Raw genomic sequence first — 23292 nt, 5'->3', positions numbered from 1 at the left:
AAGGAGAAAATGTCTCTATTTTTAAGAGGGAAATGTTTGTATATATTTTGGTTGATATGGTTCACAGTGTGTAAAATAAAAAATTATATAAAAAAAAGAAAAGACACAATCATAGAGAAAATCAGCTGGTCAAACAGTGTACTTTATATCTCAAAGCCCAATGTTTTGGGCTTGACCCCCTCATCAAGGAGCACAGTCCCAAAGGTAGGAGGTAATAGTTGGGTAAGGGAGGGAGGACATTATCAGAAATCTCTGGTTTCTGCTGGCCTACTCTCCTGTTCTTTTTGTACTTACCTCAGACTATTGGACTTCATCTTTCTCATATATTATCTCCTTATAGCTGCAATTACTTTCTTAGCCGATATTACTGCACGCCCTCTTTTTAAAAAAAATATTACTGTTTGCCTTCTCAGAACATCTTATCACCAGGAATATGCTAATCCAGCATGTTTTGTCCTGTTTCAAAAATGGCCATAGTTCACTCTGTTCTGATAAAGGGTCTTTAATCAAAGACATTCACTGTATTTCTCGTTTCAGGTATACTGTCCAACCTGTCTGGTGTTTCTAGCAATTTCATTTTTTGGGGGGGGGGGGGGGGGGGTTTTGCTTTTGTCAGTCTGTATTTTTGGTTCATTATCTTTCTTTGCCTGAACTTCACTTTGAAGTATGTTTTACTGAGGACAATTAAATTCAGTTTTTCTAGCTTCATTTTATTTACCTTCTGAGTCATCCAGTCTTTGCTTCTTTCCCTTCAATTGGGTTCCCATTTGTCTGTAAAGCTGGTTTCACCTTTTCAATGGGCCAACAAAAGAAGCAAAATCCGGCCAGAGTTTCCTCCCTTAGAACAGGCCCAATTCTCCATCCATCTAAAACCCGTCTTCGTTTGGCACCTGTCGATTATCATTGTAGATCTGATTATTTTTGAAATGTAACTTTTTCTTCTCACAAGATCTAATTCTTTTTCATATCTATGGCACTGGTTATGAATTTCAGCTGTGCATTCTCACCTGTCAGAATTTTCTGCAACCATTTGGAGATGTCCTTAACTCTGATGCCAAGGAGGCAACATACAATACTAGAATAACTATTGTGGCATCAGAAATGCTGACCTATCACCATAACTATGTAATGTACTATCTTTTCTTCCCCCCCCCAACCTAGTTAATTTGTCACCTAGAGTGGATTCGGCTATTGGCTTCTCCGATATCGAGAGTTCAATATTCAAAGACTTGTGTATTCGCTGCCTAATCTACCTGGTTTGTCCACTCACTCTCCTCCATATCCTGAAATGTGTTATTCATATAACCCTCAACCTCACTGAAACACTGCTCAAACTCTGAAATCTGATTTTTAGCTTCTCTATTCAAATACACATCGAGGATATGGGAAGGCTCTTCGATTTCCACATAGCACATTTTGTACATATTGGTGGGACTATGGATCATTGCTTCACCTCTATTGACTAGGATTAAAACTAAAAATTCAATAATTATCTGAGATTAACACTTCTTTCGCAATTGGATGTTATTCAATTAATTAACAGTTCTTAGTCTCATTTACATATGTTATTTTAGTGTAAAATAGATACTTCTGTCCCTATCATTTAAAGCATCAACCTACTTTTGGCTATCTTTGATAACACTTTTTAAATACACAAACCACTGGGACAAGCACGTTTTTTTACTTCCATTACTGGCCTCTGCTACGCTGATCTATGCCTTTAGCTGTGTTCATGCGTTTTGACACTTGCAATCCCTCTTACAGATTTCTTCTGCTGCAATCAGGTATTTTGAATGAATATGAGCATTAAAAAGGGTTTGTCTTTTCACGTCCTTATACATATGCAGCTGTTGGTCTAAAATTGTTTCCTTAAGTTGCATTCCCTGGGAAAAAGAAAAAAAACTTCCTGTTCTTTCAACCTCCTATCTTGTTTCTGACTCCCAATCTAGTCTTTGCCAGTTTAGTACCAAAAATAACGCAAAAGTTCTGGAACGACTCCACAGTTGCCATGGCTCAGATTTAACACTCAGATGATCTTCCATCTACTGCTTTTATATAAAACCAGCAGTGAAATGACTGCCAACATCAGGCATGATTGCATCCACTAATTAATCAGCCAGGTAATTGATTGCCACATCTGACAACAGCTGTGCCATTTTCACAGCTGCTAAAACATCCTGGGGAGCAGAATAGAATCATTCCAAAATTTCTTCACTTCGCCTATTCAGGTGTTTTCATCCAACTGAAATGTATTAACATCCACAGTAAAAGGTGTCCATTTTGCCTCCTCTGATACCTTCCCTCTCCTTTCATCCAATAAAATCCACTTTACGTGCAACATCTCCCCAGACTTGCATATTCATTTCATCCAAAGTCCATATTCTGCTTCTTTATTTCCTTTTACCAATTTTAACCCAAGAAAACAATCCTTCATTAACCCGATGATCAAACTAACATCAGCCCAATTCTATTTTCAACAACACCTCTACCCCCTTCCATCAGTTGTCTTATGATGCCTTGACTTAGGTGTGATTGTCCAATTTCACATTCCTCCAAAAATCAAAAGACAGCATTCTTTCATGACCTGGTAAGTTTTGAGTTCAAGCTCAAATCTCGAAACTGAATGCAGAAATATTTTTTTGTCTACAATAAAATATAAAACATGAAATGAGATGCTAAATACTTGGTCCACGTATCAACATTTTTAAAAACGAATGATCGTTTATATTTGAAGGATTGTTGAACATTGTGTGCAAAATGACCTTAAGAGTTGCCAATGTCAGTCACTGAACTTCAATATTTATTGTATCAATGCAATCTGAAAATCATCAGATACTTAGAAAAACTATTTGAACTATCTTGCTCTCCACTGATTCTAAATTTTCTCTACTTTGTACCCAAGACATTGTTCAATTATTTATATAAATGAATACTTTTGACTCCATCATTCTATATCAGTGGTTTTCAAACTTTTTTCTTTCCACTCGCATACCATTTTAAGTATTCTCTTTGCAATAGGTACTCTGTGATTAGTAAGGGATTATTTAAGGTGGTATGTGTGAGTGGAAAAAAAAAGTTTGAAAGCCATTGTTTTAATCGAACCTAATGGACTCGTTATGTGCACAGCTTCATCACTCCAAAGCTAATGGGCCAATGAAAATTTTTCTGAAGCAAAATATTTCAGTAACAATTGGGTCTCGAGCAGTGGTTCGCAACCTTTTTGAAAACCACTGTTCTACAGTATATATTAATTTGGTTCACTTACTGGTCATATTTTTAGGTGCAGAATTTCATTACAATGCCAAAATGTATCCTTTTATAATTTGAATCTATGCCTCAGGCATTTCTTTCAACTTAACTTTTTTTCTACACTTCTTACAATCTTCGTAGCTCTACAAGATAATTTCTCAGTCAGATTCTTTCTAGGTTGGAGGCCAACATTTTTCATCACATATTTCTAACCAAAGTGATAAGTTTGATGCAATTAAAGGTTAAGTTTTCTGATTATCATGAAATATTTGCGGTGAAGTCTGAATTGAGCCTGCCTTTCTTTCTTTGAATAGTAAAATTGAAAGCCTCATTCAACAATACAGTAATAATGCAATCTCTTTGCTGGTTCTAGGATCCTATGAGCAGCAAGCAACTAAAATAGAAGGATCACATATGATATCTTGAACTATTGTTTACAATTGAAAGCAATCTTAAAATGATAAATCATCACAGATCTTGCAATAAACGGACTTAAATTTACATTCTCGGATCAGAGACTGATTCTGGAATCAATACGATTTTTTAACATTTAGCCTAACCCATAAACTACATATAAAAATATATTAAGATAATGCTACAGTTTTAGTAAGATGGCAAGATGGCATCACAGATTCCAAATATAGAGTTTTATTAACATTACTTTTCTCTAGATCCACAGGGAGCCTTTTCTTGTCATCTCCTGTACATTCTTTCCATTTTAAAATAGCGACTGAACAAACAGTTTAAATATCGAATAAATTTAATGAAGTAATGTTATCTTCATGCCCTTAACAACAATTGCATTTAGGGGAAGTATATTTTTAAGTGTTTTAGTGGTTTAGAAAGGGCTTTTATGAGTAAATGGAATGATAGAAAGAAAAAGACAGCTTTGTAATGTAACAACTGGAGGAAGAAGCAATGGCCTGTATACCATATCCAGGCTAGAAGATTTTTCTTCCTAGCCTCTCAGGGGGCTTGGCAACATGGGTTGGTAGGGAGATGGTCCAAGTGGATGGCATGATTTCCTTCCATGTGGTTTTTGCATGGGCATTTTGCAAACACTATGAGGTTGTCAGGAAAGAAATGAAACAATCCAGCTTTGCTTGATGTCTATTCTCAACCTTCACCTCAATATAATGACCCGTAAACAAAAGCAATTGATTAAGAGTAATAAAGTCCATTTATTATCAGACATCCAACATATAGTCCCAGAAAAGACTTAAATATAATTAAGATGAATTCACACAAATCCTTCAGACCTGCTTCTAGAATAGTGTAGTTGGTGAGCAAATTTAAGTTCTTGGGAGTCAGAGGATCTTTCCTGGACCCAACACACTAATGCCATTGTGAAGATAGCATGTCAGCATCTCTACTTCCTCAGGAGTTTGGGAAGGTTTGGTATGACATTGGAAACTTTCTACAAATTTCTACAGATGTGTGGTGGAAAGTGTGCTGGCGACACCAATACCCCTGAAAAGCCCTGCAAAAGGTAGTGGATGCTGCCTAGGACATCATGGGTTAAACCCTCACCACTATTTGGAACATCTACAAGAAATGCTGCCATTGGAGAGCTGCAGCAATCATCAAGGATCCACAGCACACAATCTGTTCTTGCTGCTACCATCAGGAAAGAGCTATAGGTGCACAGGACTTGCAACACCAGGTTCAGGAACAGGTGCTACCCCTCCACCATCAGACTCCTCAACAATGAACTCAATCAGGGACTCGTTGCAGGACTCTTACATTTGCACCTTATTGCTTTTTTTACTTCTCTGCATTGCACAGTTTGTTTCCATGTGTAAGTTGTATACAGATTTTTTGCACTATCAACATGTGGTAATTCTGCCTCGCCTATTGGTAAATGAATCTTAAAGTTATATGTGATGTCATATACGTACTCTGACAATAAATTGGAATCTAATCAGCTTTAACTGAGGGGCAAGTAAATACTTCTGGTATTCAACCTTCCAAATCTCACTCAGCACCGCTTTGTAATCAGAAGAAATCTGGATGTGGAGAAAGTTTATTGACCTCTCACCTATTTACTAAGACACAAAAAATGGATGAAATGTTTTCCTGATAAATGTCATTTTATGGACCCTCAGCAGATAACGTTGTTCCTGCCTTTGGAATCACAAATTTACTAGTCATATTGTGGAATAAGTTGTTTTATCATACATTTTCTTAGTGCTATTACAGCTGCCCTTTGATTACTTACTGGTCCAGATAAATCCAGTTATGACCTATGCAAGGACATCAGAAGCAGTGACAAAACAGAGCTTATAATAGTGAGAATATCATTGACACTTGGCCTTTACGGCAGGTATGCATGCCATAACGAGCTATAAAGCGAAACCAGGCAGAATAACAAGCAATAGTGCATCCCTCCCTGAGAAGCTCAATGCATTCTACATTGACTTTGCGCAAGAGGCCAACAAGCCAGTGGTACAAACTACAACCTCAAGCATACCTGCACCCACAGGCATTGCCACAGATGTCATATCAGCCTTCCAGAGAGGGAACCTACAGAAAGCAACCTGCCCAGATGGAGTCCCTGGATATGTCCTTCAAACCTGTGCAGACCAGACTGTCAGAAGTATTCACAGATATCTTCAATTTATCCTATTAGAGATTGAAGTATCCATCTGCTACAAGGCAACTACAGTATAATATTGTTGAGGAGAAATGTAATGACAGCTCTAAATGACTACTGGCTAGTGGCTCTGACATCCACCATCATGGATGTTGATCATGGTTTACATTAACTCAAGCCTACCAGCCATCTTCACACCATTCCAATTTACCTACCACTGTGACAATTCCACAGCAGATGCTATGCCCCTGGTCTACACTCAGCCTTGAAACATTTGGACAATAACCATTGACCATTGACTTTTGCTCTACAACACCTCAAATTCCATGACCTTTGCAACACTCTATGCAATTGGATAGAGCAATTGGAAATCCCTGATCTCCTGTTCTGCAGGCCACTATCAGTGGGCGTTGGTGATAGGATCCCCTCAATGATCCTCCCTAACACCGGGATCCTGCAAGATTTTTGAACATGGTTCCCTTCTGGACTTCATGTACGTTCATGCTGCATGGCAAAGCACATCATATCCATCTATAATTTCATGGGGGCTGGAGACCCTCCTTGCTCTCAAATATGGATTTCACCACCATTGTAGATAGATGTCTAACAATGAGTTGGCAAATAGAAGGGAAAGAGGGAGAGAAAAAGAAAGAGAGAGAGAGATATTAGAGGTCTAATGCTGGGATCACAATCCTCCATCAATGTCAGCAAAAGTATGGAGCTGGTTATATATTTTCTTGTGGAGCACACTCCTTGGTCTGCATCAATGGTGCTGAAGTGGAACTAGTAGACAGCTTTAAGTTCCTCAGGATAAACATCTCCAGTGACTTGTCCTGGTCCACCCCACCCATGTCAACACGACAGCCAAGAAAGTGCACTAGCACCTCTACTTCCTCAGAAGCCTGGGGACATGGAATGTCACTTGAGTCTGTTAACATTTTCTAAAGATACACCATTGAAAGTATCCTGTCAGGCTGGATCACTGTGTGGCACAGAACTTCTCCACCCAAGTCCATAACAAAGTGCTGAGTTGTGAATGCAACTCCGACCACTGCACAAACTCCTTTCCCTTCTGTCAATTCCATCTACCTTCTCATTGCCTTATAAAAGTAGACAATATATTTACCAACCCATCCCACACTCTCTTCACGTTCCTCCTGGCAAGAAAAAGATATATGAGTGTGAGACCACGCACCACCAGATTCAGGGACAAATTGTTTCCCACCATTATCAGACTCCTGGATGATTAATAAAATTACGTTGCCTTTGTTGTCCCCAACTGATCTCTCTTTGCAACTCTGCACTTCACATTCTGTGTCTTACTTGCTCCATTTGTAACTCAATGGACAAGGTTCAGAAGAGTACAGAACTAAGGCTTGAGGTGGGAGAGGGGAAAGAGAAATCACATGTTCAGAATATTAGATAAATGGAATTTCTGGAAATTCAGTCATTTCACCAACATAATTTAACTTAGTTGGAGAGTTTAGAGGCCAAAAAAAAATCTAAACTAGTAAGTGTTGAATTTTGAATTTAATTATATGTATTGTTTTAATAATTAAAGTTTAGTTTAATTTATAAAGTGATAAATTTTTTAAATGATGGAATATTGTTCTGAGATAGGCCCAGTTCACTGTTGAGACTCCAGGACTAATACAAGCTGAAAATTATTTCAAGCAATTATGTATTAATACACATAAAAGTGAAAGTCATATTCCCTGCATTTTAAAATAAGAAACCATTATTAGTTTGCTATTGTTGGATAAAGTCTGAATCTGAAACTAGGTTGCTCATAAATTTTCTTTGGCTTGGCTTCGCGGACGAAGATTTATGGAGGGGGTAAAAAAGTCCACGTCAGCTGCAGGCTCGTTTGTGGCTGACCAGTCCGATGCGGGACAGGCAGACACGATTGCAGCGGTTGCAAGGGAAAATTGGTTGGTTGGGGTTGGGTGTTGGGTTTTTCCTCCTTTGCCTTTTGTCAGTGAGGTGGGCTCTGCGGTCTTCTTCAAAGGAGGCTGCTGCCCGCCAAACTGTGAGGCGCCAAGATGCACGGTTTGAGGCGTAATCAGCCCACTGGCGGTGGTCAATGTGGCAGGCACCAAGAGATTTCTTTAGGCAGTCCTTGTACCTTTTCTTTGGTGCACCTCTGTCACGGTGGCCAGTGGAGAGCTCGCCATATAATACGATCTTGGGAAGGCGATGGTCCTCCATTCTGGAGACGTGACCCATCCAGCGCAGCTGGATCTTCAGCAGCGTGGACTCGATGCTGTCGACCTCTGCCATCTCGAGTACCTCGACGTTAGGGGTGTGAGCGCTCCAATGGATGTTGAGGATGGAGCGGAGACAACGCTGGTGGAAGCGTTCTAGGAGCCGTAGGTGGTGCCGGTAGAGGACCCATGATTCGGAGCCGAACAGGAGTGTGGGTATGACAACGGCTCTGTATACGCTTATCTTTGTGAGGTTTTTCAGTTGGTTGTTTTTCCAGACTCTTTTGACATGGTCTTTGCCCTCAGACAGCTCCAAGAAAAGTGCAGAGAACAAAACAAAGGACTCTACATCACCTTTGTTGACCTCACCAAAGCCTTCGACACCGTGAGCAGGAAAGGGCTTTGGCAAATACTAGAGCGCATCGGATGTCCCCCAAAGTTCCTCAACATGATTATCCAACTGCACGAAAACCAACAAGGTCGGGTCAGATACAGCAATGAGCTCTCTGAACCCTTCTCCATTAACAATGGCGTGAAGCAAGGCTGTGTTCTCGCACCAACCCTCTTTTCAATCTTCTTCAGCATGATGCTGAACCAAGCCATGAAAGACCCCAACAATGAAGACGCTGTTTACATCCGGTACCGCACGGATGGCAGTCTCTTCAATCTGAGGCGCCTGCAAGCTCACACCAAGACACAAGAGAAACTTGTCCGTGAACTACTCTTTGCAGATGATGCCGCTTTAGTTGCCCATTCAGAGCCAGCTCTTCAGCGCTTGACGTCCTGCTTTGCGGAAACTGCCAAAATGTTTGGCCTGGAAGTCAGCCTGAAGAAAACTGAGGTCCTCCATCAGCCAGCTCCCCACCATGACTACCAGCCCCCCCACATCTCCATCGGGCACACAAAACTCAAAACGGTCAACCAGTTTACCTATCTCGGCTGCACCATTTCATCAGATGCAAGGATCGACAATGAGATAGACAACAGACTCGCCAAGGCAAATAGCGCCTTTGGAAGACTACACAAAAGAGTCATAAATTTTAGTATGTATTTAAAACACATTAAAATATTAATTTCTGGTTAAAATAATTTTAACACGGATAGCTTCAGAAGTGATTTAAATTGTCCAGACTCCCTTGCACATTACAAAATTCTACACCCCTGGAATATAATAAAGAAAACTGAAAAGATCCCTAGGATTCAGAAAATTAAATGATCATATAAAACTGCACTGTTTATAATAATGCAATTAGCTCTTATTTTACTTGGCTGTATTCACCATGGAGAAGGTAAATACAGGATTCATGAGCCTTGCCTTTCAATGATAATGTTTCTCCATCCATCACAATCTCTGACCCTCTGAATTGTAGTTGTTTCCTCTTCTCCTCGGTGAAGGCTCCATCTTTGAGTTAAGACTAGTTGATATTGAGTTCATAATTATAGAAGGGAAAAATACTGAAGTGGTTTCCCGTTGCCTTCTTCAAATGCAGTATCCATACTGGAAGGGTAACCCTGGCATTCATCTACCCAGCATTTTTAATATCCACAAATTCCAATTTGTAGAATCTGCTTGTTCACCATCTGCAATCCTTGGCTTCACATGACCTTGATTGGGAGCCTAAACAGGTACTACACCTTGCCCAAGGGTGACCTGTAGGCTATCGAATAGAAGGAGCGCCTTACATCTCCTTTTGCTGAGTGATTGTGAGCACTGATACCAACAAATACAGGATAGAAGTAGCTAAAACTAGAGGGCGTAGATTTAAAGTGAAAAGGGAATTTTATAAAGGGAACTTGAGAGGCTACTTGGTGAATATGTGGATCAAGTTGCCAGAGGAAATAGGGAGGCAGGTTCAATTACAGGTTGGACAGATACATGGATGGGAAACATTCAGAGAGATATGGGCCTTAAGATACCAACATATGTAGATAGAGTGATAAAGAAGGTTTTTGACATGCTTGCCATCATCAGTCAGAGTATTGAGTACAGGAGTTGAGACATCATGTAACAGATGGACAAGTCATTGATGAGGCCCTATTTGTAGTTGGTAGTTTTGGTCGTCCTGTTACAGGAAGGACGTAATTAAGCTTAAAAGTATGCCAAAAAAAATTATGAGGATGTTACTGAAACTGATTGGCTTGAATTATTGGGAAAGACTGGTCGAGTATATAAAATCAGAAGACATGTATGTATTGTGACAGATTATAGATATGATTTTGGGAAATAAATTGGGGCAGGTTTTTTAGTGTAGATTACATACAAACACTTCAAAACAATCTCATTTAAAATACTAGAGCTCTGCTCAAGCCAGACAGGTCGGCCCGTGTGCCTTTGCAAAAACTTTGAAGTGTGCCCAAGAGACCACTAATGGATTGTTGATTTGAAAAGCAACAGATGAAAGAACTTGGAAGAGTAGGTTCGGAGCTGCAGGCTGTCTGGGAGTGCTGCTTATTGTTCAAAGAGGGTTATGTAGTTTTGCAAGCAGAGATGGAGTCAAACAGACTTTTCTCAGAGAGAGAGAGGGAGAGAGGGATCAGTTCTGCAGTTTTGCGGTCAGCAGCAGCAGCTGAGACTAGAATAGAACAAGCTGACAAGCTTGTGAAAAGCCCCCATTTTGAAAATGGGTTGTGAATGCTTAGTTCAGCCTGGTCAAAGCACTTGTGATTCATACAAGAGGAGAGGACTGGTTGCCTAATATTTCACTTGAAATAAGAGAAACAAAAAGGAACTCTATGGTGACCTGAAAGCAAGAGGTTATAATCTGGAAAACCCTGATGGGGCAAGTTTCTTTGACAAGACACTGAAGTGGCTGATTAGAAGGAATCAGTTGTGGGTATCTTGTGAACAACAAATCTCTCTCTGAAAACTGATGAGAACTTTCCTGAGCGGTAACCATTTACCTTTCAAGCACCAAAGCCTGGAGAACTTCTTAAATGTTAAATTCTGTGCACAGAATAAGATTTGCCTGCAACGAGTAAACTTGGAGTAATGAAAAGTGAGATTGGACTGTGAATCAATGAATTTTTCTGAACTTACACACACATTACATATATGTGCACTTAGAATTAGAAGGGGGTAAAGTTAGGCTAGTTGAGTTAATAGTGATAAGTTAAAGTGTGATTCTGTTTTCATGTTTAAAGATAATTAAAAGCAACTTTGTCAAGTAACCTACTGCTGCTGGGTTTTGGGGACTCTGAGCTCATAACAGCATATATAGTCGAATAGCCATAGTCAGGATTGGGAAGTTTAAAACTAGAGGGTGCTAGTTTAAGCTGGTTTGAAATGGAGCTAATGGTAATCTTTTTTCACTGAGGTGTACATATATGGAATGAGCTACTAGAAGAAGCTGTGGAGGTGAATAGAATTTTGACACAGAAACAACACTTGAATAGGTACATGACTGATATGGGCTAAATGCAGTTAAATGGAACAAGCTCAGAGAGGCATTTTGGTCACCATGAATTTGGACCTGTTTCCCTATTGTATAGCTTCATGACTATGAACAGCTCGTTTTGGCTCTAGATTCTAGCATTTGCAGTCCCTTATGATCAACTGTGAAGAAGTCATCAGCAATTGTAGCATGGTAAGATTTAGGGCCGAATTTACAGAAGATTCCTTCACAGTTCTCATCATTTTTCTGCCATGTTCCCTGAGGCATGGAAAACCCAAACAGAACATGGAATTTTAAGATGGACTCTCAATTGTACCAAGGCTTCATTTAACATGTTTCACTTGCCATGGCATTTGCACCATTTAGACCACAGATCAGTGAAAATTGGGTCAGCAGGAATTTCCTGGCTTTCTTCAACATCATTCTTCCATGCTATTACTTTGAACAGATCGGCCCACTGCCAAAATATAAGGCAGTTTTCAGTGTTGATCTCAACAATCAAAAGCTGTACAAAAGATTATCTGGACATTATCACCTTTTCATCTGTGGGAATTTGCTGTGTGTAATTTGGCTGCCATGTTTTAATTCCCATCACACGTCAGACAGCCCTGAAATACTTATCACCCGAGGCTCAGGAAGTTATTGTATAAACACGGATCCTTCTGTCAATCTGTGGTCTGAATAATATTATTCAGTTGGATTCAAATGTCAATCTCCCATATTTCCACCCTCAACCTAAAAACTTAGCTGCAGAGTGGAATAAATAGCAAACTAACAGCTAAGATAAGGACAAAACAATATTGACTTCATCACATTTGTGCTACTTTGGAATTTGTACAACTTGCTTAACCAAGCATAAAACTATATCTTAGAAACAGACAGAATACAAAACCACTATCTGAAATAAAATACATTTTTTATCTGCACTTGAGCCTCTACTTCCTTTACATTTTAGTATGTTTAATGTGGCATTTCAACATATGTAAAGGCAGCAATAAAACCAGGATGAAGAAACCACAAGGAACATTTTTTACTCTTCTGTTTGAGACAGTGGGGAAGTCAGATAAGTTTAATGCCACCCTGATAGCAACAAAATAGGAGACACAGGGATAATTGGCAGATGTGTAGCTTCTCCATAGTAAAATTTTGGTAAAAAGATTCAATTTTGTAGAGAATACCAAACAGGAAAAACTTTCAATGAACTAAGAGAAATCAATACCAAACAAAAGATGATGAAATTAAGATATAACTAAGAGTTCAGTCAAAGAACTATGATTCAAGAATGGTCCCAAAGGAGGAAAAATAGAGAGCTTAGAATCAGGGGAGCAACTCAAGACCTTGCCTAATGTCCTTCAATCCACGATTAATGAGCATATGAGTGAAGATTTCTATTATGTGATGGAAGGTTTTCATAATCAGAGATATTGTGAACCAGCAATTTATTACCATTGAAACTTATGATCTGGAGTGGACTTGAGCTCTTGAACACAACATACTGTATATTTTGACGTAAAAGTCTACCTCCCCTTTTTCAGCCTCACTTTAAGGATTTTATGGTATATATGGCATATAAGTCTACCCCAAATTTTTGGACTGTCCAGGCCTCCCAGCAACAACCCAAAAATTTTTACAAAACCCCAATTGCCAAGTAACAAAGCTGTAAATTAAGCAAGTTAGTAAGTAAAATTTTTTTTTTAAAAAAACCTTAGCTTCTGGTCAGGAAGACAGTGCTGAGTCCGAGTCTTTAGCGTCGGCTGCAGCCGAAGTCAGCGATGGCCCACAGAGAAGGAGCAGCAACATCGTTCTCCCGGTAGGAGCAGGAACCTTGGCCTACTGAGCAGAAGCAGTGACGGCGACCTCAGGGTCCTAGGCAGAGGCGGTCATCTCAGTGGAGAGGTGTCAGAGCGTCGACTTACATGCTGTATCAATGTTGATCTGTTTTTTTTAGTTGAATTTAAGGTCTCGATTCCCCCCTTTTTGAGATTTTTTTTGGGTTTTACAATTCATACGCTGAAATATATGGTATGTTTAGTTTTTTTTAATGGGTCAACTGATTATCATCTTGTCTTTTCTTTGGCTTGGCTTCGCGGATGAAGATTTATGGAGGGGGTAAAAAGTCCACGTCAGCTGCAGGCTCGTTTGTGGCTGACAAGTCCGATGCGGGACAGGCAGACACGATTGCAGCGGTTGCAGGGGAAAATTGGTTGGTTGGGGTTGGGTGTTGGGTTTTTCCTCCTTTGCCTTTTGTCAGTGAGGTGGGCTCTGCGGTCTTCTTCAAAGGAGGTTGCTGCCCGCCAAACTGTGAGGCGCCAAGATGCACGGTTTGAGGCGTTATCAGCCCACTGGCGGTGGTCAATGTGGCAGGCACCAAGAGATTTCTTTAGGCAGTCCTTGTACCTTTTCTTTGGTGCACCTCTGTCATGGTGGCCAGTGGAGAGCTCGCCATATAACACGATCTTGGGAAGGCGATGGTCCTCCATTCTGGAGACGTGACCCATCCAGCACAGCTGGATCTTCAGCAGCGTGGACTCGATGCTGTCGATCTCTGCCATCTCGAGTACTTCGACGTTAGGGATGTAAGCGCTCCAATGGATGTTGAGGATGGAGCGGAGACAACGCTGGTGGAAGCGTTCCACCAGCGTTATCATCTTGTACCCATATGGCAAATACCATAGGTAGTCCAAGTATGGTTATCAGTGTATTTTTCACTGTACACATGATGCCTCCACAAAACACCGATTTTCATGACTTGTTCGTGACAATAAATTCTGATTCTGGACACTGCATACTTCCAAAATTTTTTTTTGGCTAATGAGGAGAGGATGGCTTGATTTTGCACAAGAAGTGAATGTGAATAGTCCCTGTGAGCATTTTCAGTACACCTTTTCAACATGATGGTGACTGATAATTGGATATTGATAGGATACCAGCTGAGTTCCACCAGCATTACTGAGGAAAAACCCAACACCCAACCCCAACCAACCAATTTTCTCCTGCAACCGCTGCAACCGTGTCTGCCTGTCCCGCATCGGACTTGTCAGCCACAAACGAGCCTGCAGCTGACGTGGACATTTACCCCCTCCATAAATCTTTGTCCGCGAAGCCAAGCCAAAGAAGAAAGAAACTGTACTTTTACTACAATTACAGCTTCCGACTTTCGTGTTACATTCCATTCAGCCGCTCCACTCAAGAATCTCTTTGAGGGATGCCTACTGAAGAAGTTCTCTTTTCAAAGATAGTTCTACAAGTTCTCCACCATAATTTTGTGCCACATGCTTTCCAGCTCCATTAACCGGGCCTTTCAGTTTGGCCCTCACAAGGAGCTCAGGTACCTGCACTGCACTCACAGAACCACAGAACCACCACCCTTCCTCTCCTGTTCTTCTATCCATATCCAATTGTCGCCTTCTGTCTTTTGGCCTGACTGTGCTCCCCCTGTGCTCCCTCCTCATGCCCTCTCTCCCTCAGCCCTTTTTATTCAGACACCTGCCTGCTTTTTGCCTCAGAACTGAATTGCCATTTAGATATCTTTACCTCCTATGGACGCTGTGTGTCCTGCTGAGTTCCTCCAGCATTTCTGTATTCCAGATGTGGCCTCACCATCATCCTTTACAATGTAACCATACCTCCAGATTCTTAAATCCAATCCCTTCACAATAAAGACCAGCTGACCTGCCATTTGTCTTCTTAGCTACATTTTTTTTGTGATTCATGCATAAGAACACCTTCATTCATTTGAATTTTTAGAAAAATAAATTTTGACATACAGCAGAGTAACATTTCAGCCTATGAGCTCATGCTACCCAAATACAGCAATTGACCTATGAACCCTGTACCTTTTTTGAAGTGTGGAAGGAAATTGGAGCACTCAGAAGAAACCATGCAAACACAGGGAGAATATACAAATTCCTTACAGATAGACTTGGATTTCAACCCGAGTCGCTGGCGCTGTATTCTTTCTTTGGCTTGGCTTCGCAGACGAAGATTTATGGAGGAGTAATGTCCACGTCAGCTGCAGGCTCGTTTGTGGCTGACAAGTCCGATGCGGGACAGGCAGACACGGTTGCAGTGGTTGCAAGGGAAAATTGGTTGGTTGGAGTTGGGTGTTGGGTTTTTCCTCCTTTGCCTTTTGTCAGTGAGGTGAGTTCTGCGGTCTTCTTCAAAGGAGGTTGCTGCCCGCCAAACTGTGAGGCGCCAAGATGCACGGTTTGAGGCGATATCAGCCCACTGGCGGTGGTCAATGAGGCAGGCACCAAGAGATTTCTTTAGGCAGTCCTTGTACCTCTTCTTTGGTGCACCTCTGTCTCGGTGGCCAGTGGAGAGCTCGCCATATAACACGATCTTGGGAAGGAGATGGTCCTCCATTCTGGAGACGTGTCCTACCCAGCGCATTTGGATCTTCAGCAGCGTGAATTCGATGCTGTCGGCCTCTGCCATCTTGAGTACTTCAATGTTGGAAATGAAGTCGCTCCAATGAATGTTGAGGATGGAGTGGAGACAACGCTGGTGGAAGCGTTCTAGGATCCGTAGGTGGTTGGTAGAGGACCCATGATTCGTTGTTTGTCTTTATCTGTTTGCAGTGAAAAGAAAAACTTATTTCCACTACTTCTCTCCTCCTGCACAATGTAGAGAGTGGATAAACGCAGTAAAGGCTTGATAAAATCTTCAGTCAAGGTCACACTTTCTCCAGAGTGAAACAAGAAAGTCAGCAAACACTTTGATTGTAATAAAAACACACTGAAATGTTGGAGGAACTCAGCCAGTCTTTTCAGTATCCATAGGAGACAAAGATATATTGCTGACATTTCAGGCTTGAGGCCTTCTTCAAGAAATAAGGAGAATAAGCCAGAAGTGGGTATGACAACGGCTCTGTATACGCTTATCTTTGTGAGGTTTTTCGGTTGGTTGTTTTTCCAGACTCTTTTGTGTAGTCTTCCAAAGGCGCTATTTTCCTTGGCGAATCTGTTGTCTATCTCGTTGTCGATCCTTGCATCCGATGAAATGGTGCAGCCGAGATAGGTAAACTGGTTGACCGTTTTGAGTTTTGTGCGCCCGATGGAGATGTGGGGGGGCTGGTAGTCATGGTGGGGAGCTGGCTGATGGAGGACCTCAGTTTGCTTCAGGCTGACTTCCAGGCCAAACATTTTGGCAGTTTCCGCAAAACAGGACATCAAGCGCTGAAGAGCTGGCTCTGAATGGGCAACCATTCCACCTTTTATAAAAAACCATGTTCATTAGATTTGTTTGGATTCAGTTTTTCTAAATGCTAGAACACTGGCATGTTCCCAACAATAGATGTTAAATCAACTGGCTTATAGTTCCCTGTTTTCTGTCTTTTTCCCTTTTTGAACAAAGGGGTCTCATTATCCAATGTTCTGTTACCCTCCTGGAATTTAGCAAGTTCTGAAAATTTACAGACAATGTATCTATTATCTCAGCAGCCACTTCCTTTAAAAATCATTTCAGTCTGCCTTCAGCCACTTTATTTTCCAATATTTTACCACTTGCGATTGAGATTATTGTGTTCCTCCATGTTATATGAAATTAGCCAATTTGCAGTGTCCTCATGGTGAAGAATTTTGCAAAAAATTGATTAACAAATCTGCCATTTCTTTGTTTCCTTTTAATTCACTAGCTTTATTCTCTAGACGTTCCATATCAACCCTTTTCCCATTTATATATCCATAGAAACTCTTGCAGCTTGTTTTGATATTATATAAAGCTTTCTCTCAAAATCAATTTTCTTCTTTCTTATCAGTTTTTTGAGGCTATTGCTGCTGGATTCTAAAACATTCCTAGTCCTCTGGCCTAATAACAACCCTTTTGGAGTTCATCATGCAGAAAAGAACACTATATTCATGCTGTATGTTCTTTGGGAATTGTTTGCAGCCTAAGAATAACAATATTTCCTTTGTTGTTTGTCTTTATCTGTTTGCAGTGAAAAGAAAAACTTATTTCCACTATTTCTCTCCTCCTGCACAATGTAGAGAGTGGATAAACACAGTAAAGGCTTGATAAAATCTTCAGTCAAGGTCACACTTTCTCCAGAGTGAAACGAGAAAGTCAGCAGACACTTTGATTGTAATAAAAACACACTGAAATGTTGGAGGAACTCAGCCAGTCTTTTCAGTATCCATAGGAGACAAAGATATATTGCTGACATTTCAGGCTTGAGGCCTTCTTCAAGGAATAAGGAGAATAAGCCAGAAGTAGAAAATCTCAGAATTCAAACAATGGGGGAGGAATCCAGACCAACAAAAAGTGTTAATTGGATATGACAAAGGACGGGTAAGAATTGATCATGTCTGTGTGTAAGGAGACAGAGGATGGAGAAACATCTGGGAAAAAGGGGGTGGCGGGGGTTTTAAAGAAAGACAGAGAAGTCGATATTAATGCCATTCAGTTGAAGGGTGCCGGTTGGAAGATGAGGTGTTGTTCCTCCAATTTATGGGTGGTCTCAGTCTGGTAGTGCATGAAACCATGGACAGACATATCAGCAAGAGAATGGGATGGAGAATTAAAATGGGTAGCCACTGGGAGATCCACCCTATTGTGGTGAACAGAACTGAGGTGCTCAGCAAATCCATCTCCTAATCTGCGTTCATTATCTCCGATGTAGTGGAGACAACAGCGGGAGCACCTGATGCAGTAAATGACCCCTGCAGATTCACAAATGAAATATTGCTTCACTTGGAAGGATTGTTTGGGGCCTCGAATGGTGGTGAGGGAGGAGATGTGGGTGCAAGTGGAGCATCTCCTGCAGTCACAGGGGTAGGTCCCAAGGAGATGATTGGTGGGGAGGGAGGAATGGACAAGGGAGTCACAGAGGGAGCAGCCCGTTTTCCCTGCGGAAGGCTTTCTCCAAGCAACTTAGAATTAAAGTTTCCATCAGAACTCCTTGGCAAAACCAATGTAGTTCATTACTGTAATCTCATACTCATTTCTTAATTTTACCATTTATCATAAATTGTTCAGAATGAAATTACTTTTTCACCAGATAATCCAGCTGAAAATGTCAGCACACTATTGAAAAAGTGCTTCAGTTTCTACATGAATTTAATTGTAGCTTTGCTTCTCTGTTTCAATTATTCAGCCAGCTGTTAAAGATCTCACCCTGAATGTTGCTTCACTAATGTCTTAATGGAATCAAGAGACCATTGTTTGCCACCTTAATGCTGTTTTTAAGAGCTTCATTAACATGACCTTCTATTGAGGTGATCCCATACACAACTGCTGTGTGGTTTCCTGAGTTATGTCGCCTGTCAGTTCGAGTATTTGATGTTGGATTTATCTATTGCAAGTTTTCTAGCTATCAACATGTAGTCCATAGCTGCAATCTCAGCAGAAAACCCTTAAAGAAACATATCATAATGAAAGCTATACTCTTTTAACTGCTGGGTTGTGTTTACAGCTGAAAGTATGGGTTCAGTAACTCGTTAACAACCATGACACCCCTGAGTTCTTCAGCATTGTTCTGTGTATATTGATGGTCCAAATGTTTGAGGTCCCACCCCATTGAGAACCAAGAATAGAGTTGGACTTATCAAGGCAAGAGAGAAACAGTTAACACATAATGTATTCCAACAACATACTCATTTCATCCACAATAATTTTTTCAGTTCAGTTTTGCCACCATCTTGACCAAGATGAAGTTGAAAAGGCCACCTCTCATCTCAAAAAAAGATCCTTCCCATTTACTCGAAGATCATCATAATTCTATGTCTCGATTAGGTCTCCCTTAACATCTCTTGTGCTTCGTCACCATAACAATTTTATAGGCCAGGCAATATTTTTATAAATTTCTGCACATTCTCTTGTGTAATTACATATTTCCTGTAATAGGGTAACCCCAACTCAATACAATACGCAAAGTATTGCTAACTAGCATTCTAGAGTTCCAGCATAATTGAACCACCAAAATTATCTCCCTTAATTTTCTTAATAAATTGAGAGACACTTTATTCCAGCCTCGCGACGTTTACATTTTGAAGCATTCTAAACACCAAGCTTTCATATTTATTATATTTATCACATCCAAGGTTACTTCATGTACTTGTAATCTGCTCTGTCCCATTATTTTGCGATAGCTTGCTCTGAATGCACCTTGCCATTCAGTCTCTTTTTGTGTAGGGACATATCTCCCCGAATCTCCATTTTGAATGTTTTCCTTGACTTGATACTGATTTCAAACAACTATTTCCACTCTACTTCTGTTATATCAATCTAATAAAATTGACTTAATTTTACAACCTTTCCCCCATTTTTTTTGGCCATTTTTCATAACAATTCCAAAATTTACCTCCATTATCACCTCCATCACATTATTCCAGCTTTATTGTTAACCACAAAAATTGATTTGGCATGCTACAATATCAGCTAAAAATTTAATTTGGAATTTTATGCGCTGTTTAATACTGTATCTTCTTTGGTCTCCATCGGTCTTGGTCGACCATGGGTACTGCACCTCTGTTAGTCACTTTAAAGTTGCCTCTCCAGGGCACAAGGCAGGGCATAGTTGAAATGGAGGTCTGTCTGTTGCTCATGTAGTAGGATCCCCCTCTCCATGTTAATGACAGGTCCAAAAAAATGATGAAGGTTGGTGCCAGCAGCATCTCAGAAGTTGCTGAGCTGGTGCTGAGTACGGCAGTCAGCCGCCTTTGGGATTCTGACTCTGGATTCTTTCCTCAGGGTTTACTCCCAAACCCTTTCCCGACAGTTGTTCATGTTAAATTCCATCTGCTGGTCCAGATCCTTCTGCAAGCTTTGAAAACTTTCCTTGCTGTCCACAACGCTTCTGATCTGAGTATTGTCTGCAAACTTGCTGATCCAATCACCACATTGTTGTCCAGATTATGGATCTAGATGACAAGCTACGCTGGTCACAGCACCGATCCCTGCAGCACACCACTAGTCACAGGCCTCCAGTCTGAGAAGTAGTTGTCCACGGCCACTCACTAGCTTCTCCCACACAGCCAATGTTTTTGAATATTTTAATATGAGATTTCACATCCAAAGTACAGAGTACCTATGGATAGATGTTAAAATTCTCAAAGATACACTACACTTAAAATCACCAATGCCTGAAGAGGGCACACAAAATCAGTGAACCGGTGCGGACTTGAAAGGCCAAAATGGCCTGTTTCCGCCCCGTAAATGGTTATGGTTATATGGTTATATGGAAAGTGGGTATAGCCACAGGGTAGTGGAGGTTTGAAATTGGAGTTTTCCCTCTCCGAGATGAGTTACCATCTGTTGTTAACGAGCCCCATCTGCCCAAAGGAACTGGTCTCGAGGCACCAGAAGCCCGCCCTTGCCTCTTCTCCTGTCAGTGAGAACAGCTCTGCCAGCCAGGAGTTGGACTTGTTGTCAGAGGTTGTTTGAATTGCATGTTATGAATTTGTGCAGCAGTGGGAGCTCGTCCCCACTACCACCCTTCGACCATGACAACCTTTGGAGCCAATGCTGTATCCCACTTAATATCAGAATAATAGAAATCCATTTCTATGACTACCGAAAGGTTTTTGAATTTATTGAACTACCAATTGTATGATTTTGTCCTTTTGAATTCCTTAGTTCAACTTACATAACCTTTTTGTGAATCTTTCTTCAAATAACTGTGACTGTTTTTGTTAACCAAAATTACAACGTTGTAGGGAGTGGTGCAGTGAATAAAACACAACAGAAGTTGTCTGTGAGCTGAACCAACAGCACTATTAATGGAATCTTTGCAGGAATTTAAATAATTATAGTTGGTGCGCTGTCACAATCACCTGACCCCTGAAGTCATGCACTTCCCAGAGTTCTTTGCACCCCCCCACCCACCCACAGGGAACTCCTGATCCTGGGATGTTAAAGTTGTGTTGGATTTGTCGCGACATTTGTCGCCATTATACACTTTTGACTTACAAGACTTATCACAGAAATTACTCATGCTTGTGAGCTTAATTCGGCCCAAAGAATATTAATTTTAACTTGTTTAAACTTGGACTATATCATTTGGGAAAATTATTTTGTTGAATTTCATGTTCATGACATGATAGACCTGGTAGTGTGGGAACAAAGTTTAAATTGAACACTTATCAAGAGGATGAAAGATTATGTGTGGTGCGGTATCTAAGACAATATACTAAATGTACTCACGATATCAGAGGGGAAGAGAGATTCTTGTTGGTCTGCTGCAGGAAACCACATCAGCGGGCATCGTCTCAGACCTTGGCCAGGTAGCTAGAGGACCATGAGGTTGGCCGGAGTGGGGGTTCACTCAACCAGAGCGGCAGCAACGTCTACTGCTGGTTGAGCAGAAGTCCTCCTTTGGGATATCATCCATCAGGTGGGATGGTCAAATGAAAGAACATTCAGCAGGCTTTACAATAAACCTCTGAGGACAGAGGGGCAAAATTTCACGGCAGCCATTTTGCAGGCTGCTAAATGAAATGTGCCACATACTGGAGGTCTTTTGGTCTCCCCTGTGGTCTTTTGGCCCATGCGAAAAAGAGACCACCGAGCTTTGAACCAACGAGCATTATGAAAAACAATGGAGCATTAAAAGAGAACTTACTGGTTTGAAGTTTGATGATTATTGTTTGAGTAATGGGAGGGGTGAGATAGTGAGATAGAAATAATGGGAGGGCATACGCCCTCTCGTCGTTCCTCCGAACGTTGTTGAGGTCGTTCCTCGTGTTGCATGTGTGCCTCACAATAAGATGCTCTCTTGACTGAATTTGACCAGTGGTCCTCTTTTTCTGCATGTGCGCAGATGGGATCTCATATTATCTCACCCCTAACACTCAAATCATAAGGCATTGAACTTGGAACCATTTAATTGCTCCCTTCAAGTTCCCCTATTGCTTCAATCTGTCCTTGAGCTGCTCAGAATTGTGCATTTCGTCCTGAGGAGAAATCTCTTTGCTCGGAAGGTGGTAAATCTTTGGAATTTTCCACTGAGTGACCTGTGAAGGTCAATTGTTAATCGGATTAAAACCGAGGTGTGAAGTGCTAAAAATTAAGGATGAATACTTTCATGAATTCCTCCTCTGTTCGATTTAAAATTGCTTCAGTGGATTATCACTTCCCGTCGCCCATTCACCTCCACACAAGATCGACCAACCCGCCTCCGCCTCACCCCTTTTCAGGCTCCTGCCCCCTTCTGAGCGGCGCCCGTCTGCACCGGCCGCGGCGCGAGCAGGCGGCCGCGTGGGGCGGAGTCACCGCCAGGGCACGGCCGCGCATGCGTGAGCCCTGGAACGCGGCGGCGCCGTTGTCATGGAGTCGCTGGAGCCGGAGAGCCGGTCTCGGAAGCATTCTTCGGCGCTCGGGTCCGCACTCCCTTGGGATCGGTTCTCTGCCTGGCTGGAATGCGTTTGTGTGGTGACCTTCGACCTGGAGCTGGGTCAAGCGATCGAGGTGCGTGTTGCTCATGCTGGATCCAGGCTTGGGTGCAGGGGAAGGCGCAGGCAGTGGAGGGCGGTGATCTGCTAGGCATGTTGTGTATCATTTCAAAGGAATAATTTACTTTGGTTTGGTTTTTTTTAATTTTTATCTCCATTTATTGCTTATTCGGTGGCCTGTTATGAGCATGAAAAGTCACAAGTCCTGCTCCCGTCAGGAAAGGGATGCAGGATTATCAAAGCCACCAACCACCAGGCTGAGGAACAGCTTCTTCCCACGGGCAGAGAGAAGGCTGAACGGCTCATCTTAATCATATGAGACTCCCATATTCATGGAACAATATTTATTTGTAGAGATGACGACGTCTTGTGTGTGTTATGTCTGGTTGTGTATCTGTGTGTTTTGCACTGAGGACCAGAGAATGCTGTTTCATCTGTTTGCACTTGTGCAATCAGATGACATACTT

General features: G+C 41.4%; 2 protein-coding genes across 11 annotated transcripts in view; one reads left to right on the top strand and one right to left on the bottom strand.

Annotated features, from left to right (window-relative positions):
* Positions 1-22630, bottom strand: part of LOC138748315 (plexin-B2-like) — a 217020-nt gene extending 194390 nt beyond the window's left edge. The window contains exon 1 of the mRNA XM_069908265.1: positions 21579-22630. The gene's annotated coding sequence lies outside the window, so the exon portion shown is untranslated. The remainder of the gene's footprint in view (positions 1-21578) is intronic.
* dennd6b (DENN/MADD domain containing 6B) overlaps positions 1-23292 on the top strand; it is a 62860-nt gene that overhangs the window by 2502 nt on the left and 37066 nt on the right. For 2 of the 10 annotated variants that reach the window (XM_069908310.1, XM_069908304.1), the window contains exon 1: positions 22751-22841. The exons of 3 other annotated variants lie outside the window; for them this stretch is intronic. Coding sequence is in view for 5 of the 7 variants with exons in the window: in XM_069908299.1 (XP_069764400.1) it covers positions 22701-22841 (141 nt within the window). In the remaining 2 variants the exon portion in view is untranslated. Of the gene's footprint in view, positions 1-17619; positions 17727-21352; positions 21374-22663; positions 22842-23292 lie in introns of those variants that run through there. 5 more of the 10 variants (XM_069908303.1, XM_069908309.1, XM_069908302.1 and 2 more) reach the window with 5 other exon arrangements.

Source organism: Narcine bancroftii, chromosome 13, assembly GCF_036971445.1.
Source record: "Narcine bancroftii isolate sNarBan1 chromosome 13, sNarBan1.hap1, whole genome shotgun sequence".
Lineage (NCBI taxonomy): Eukaryota > Metazoa > Chordata > Chondrichthyes > Torpediniformes > Narcinidae > Narcine > Narcine bancroftii.
Note: the sequence above shows the minus strand (reverse complement) of the source record. Positions and strands in the feature narration are given on the sequence as shown.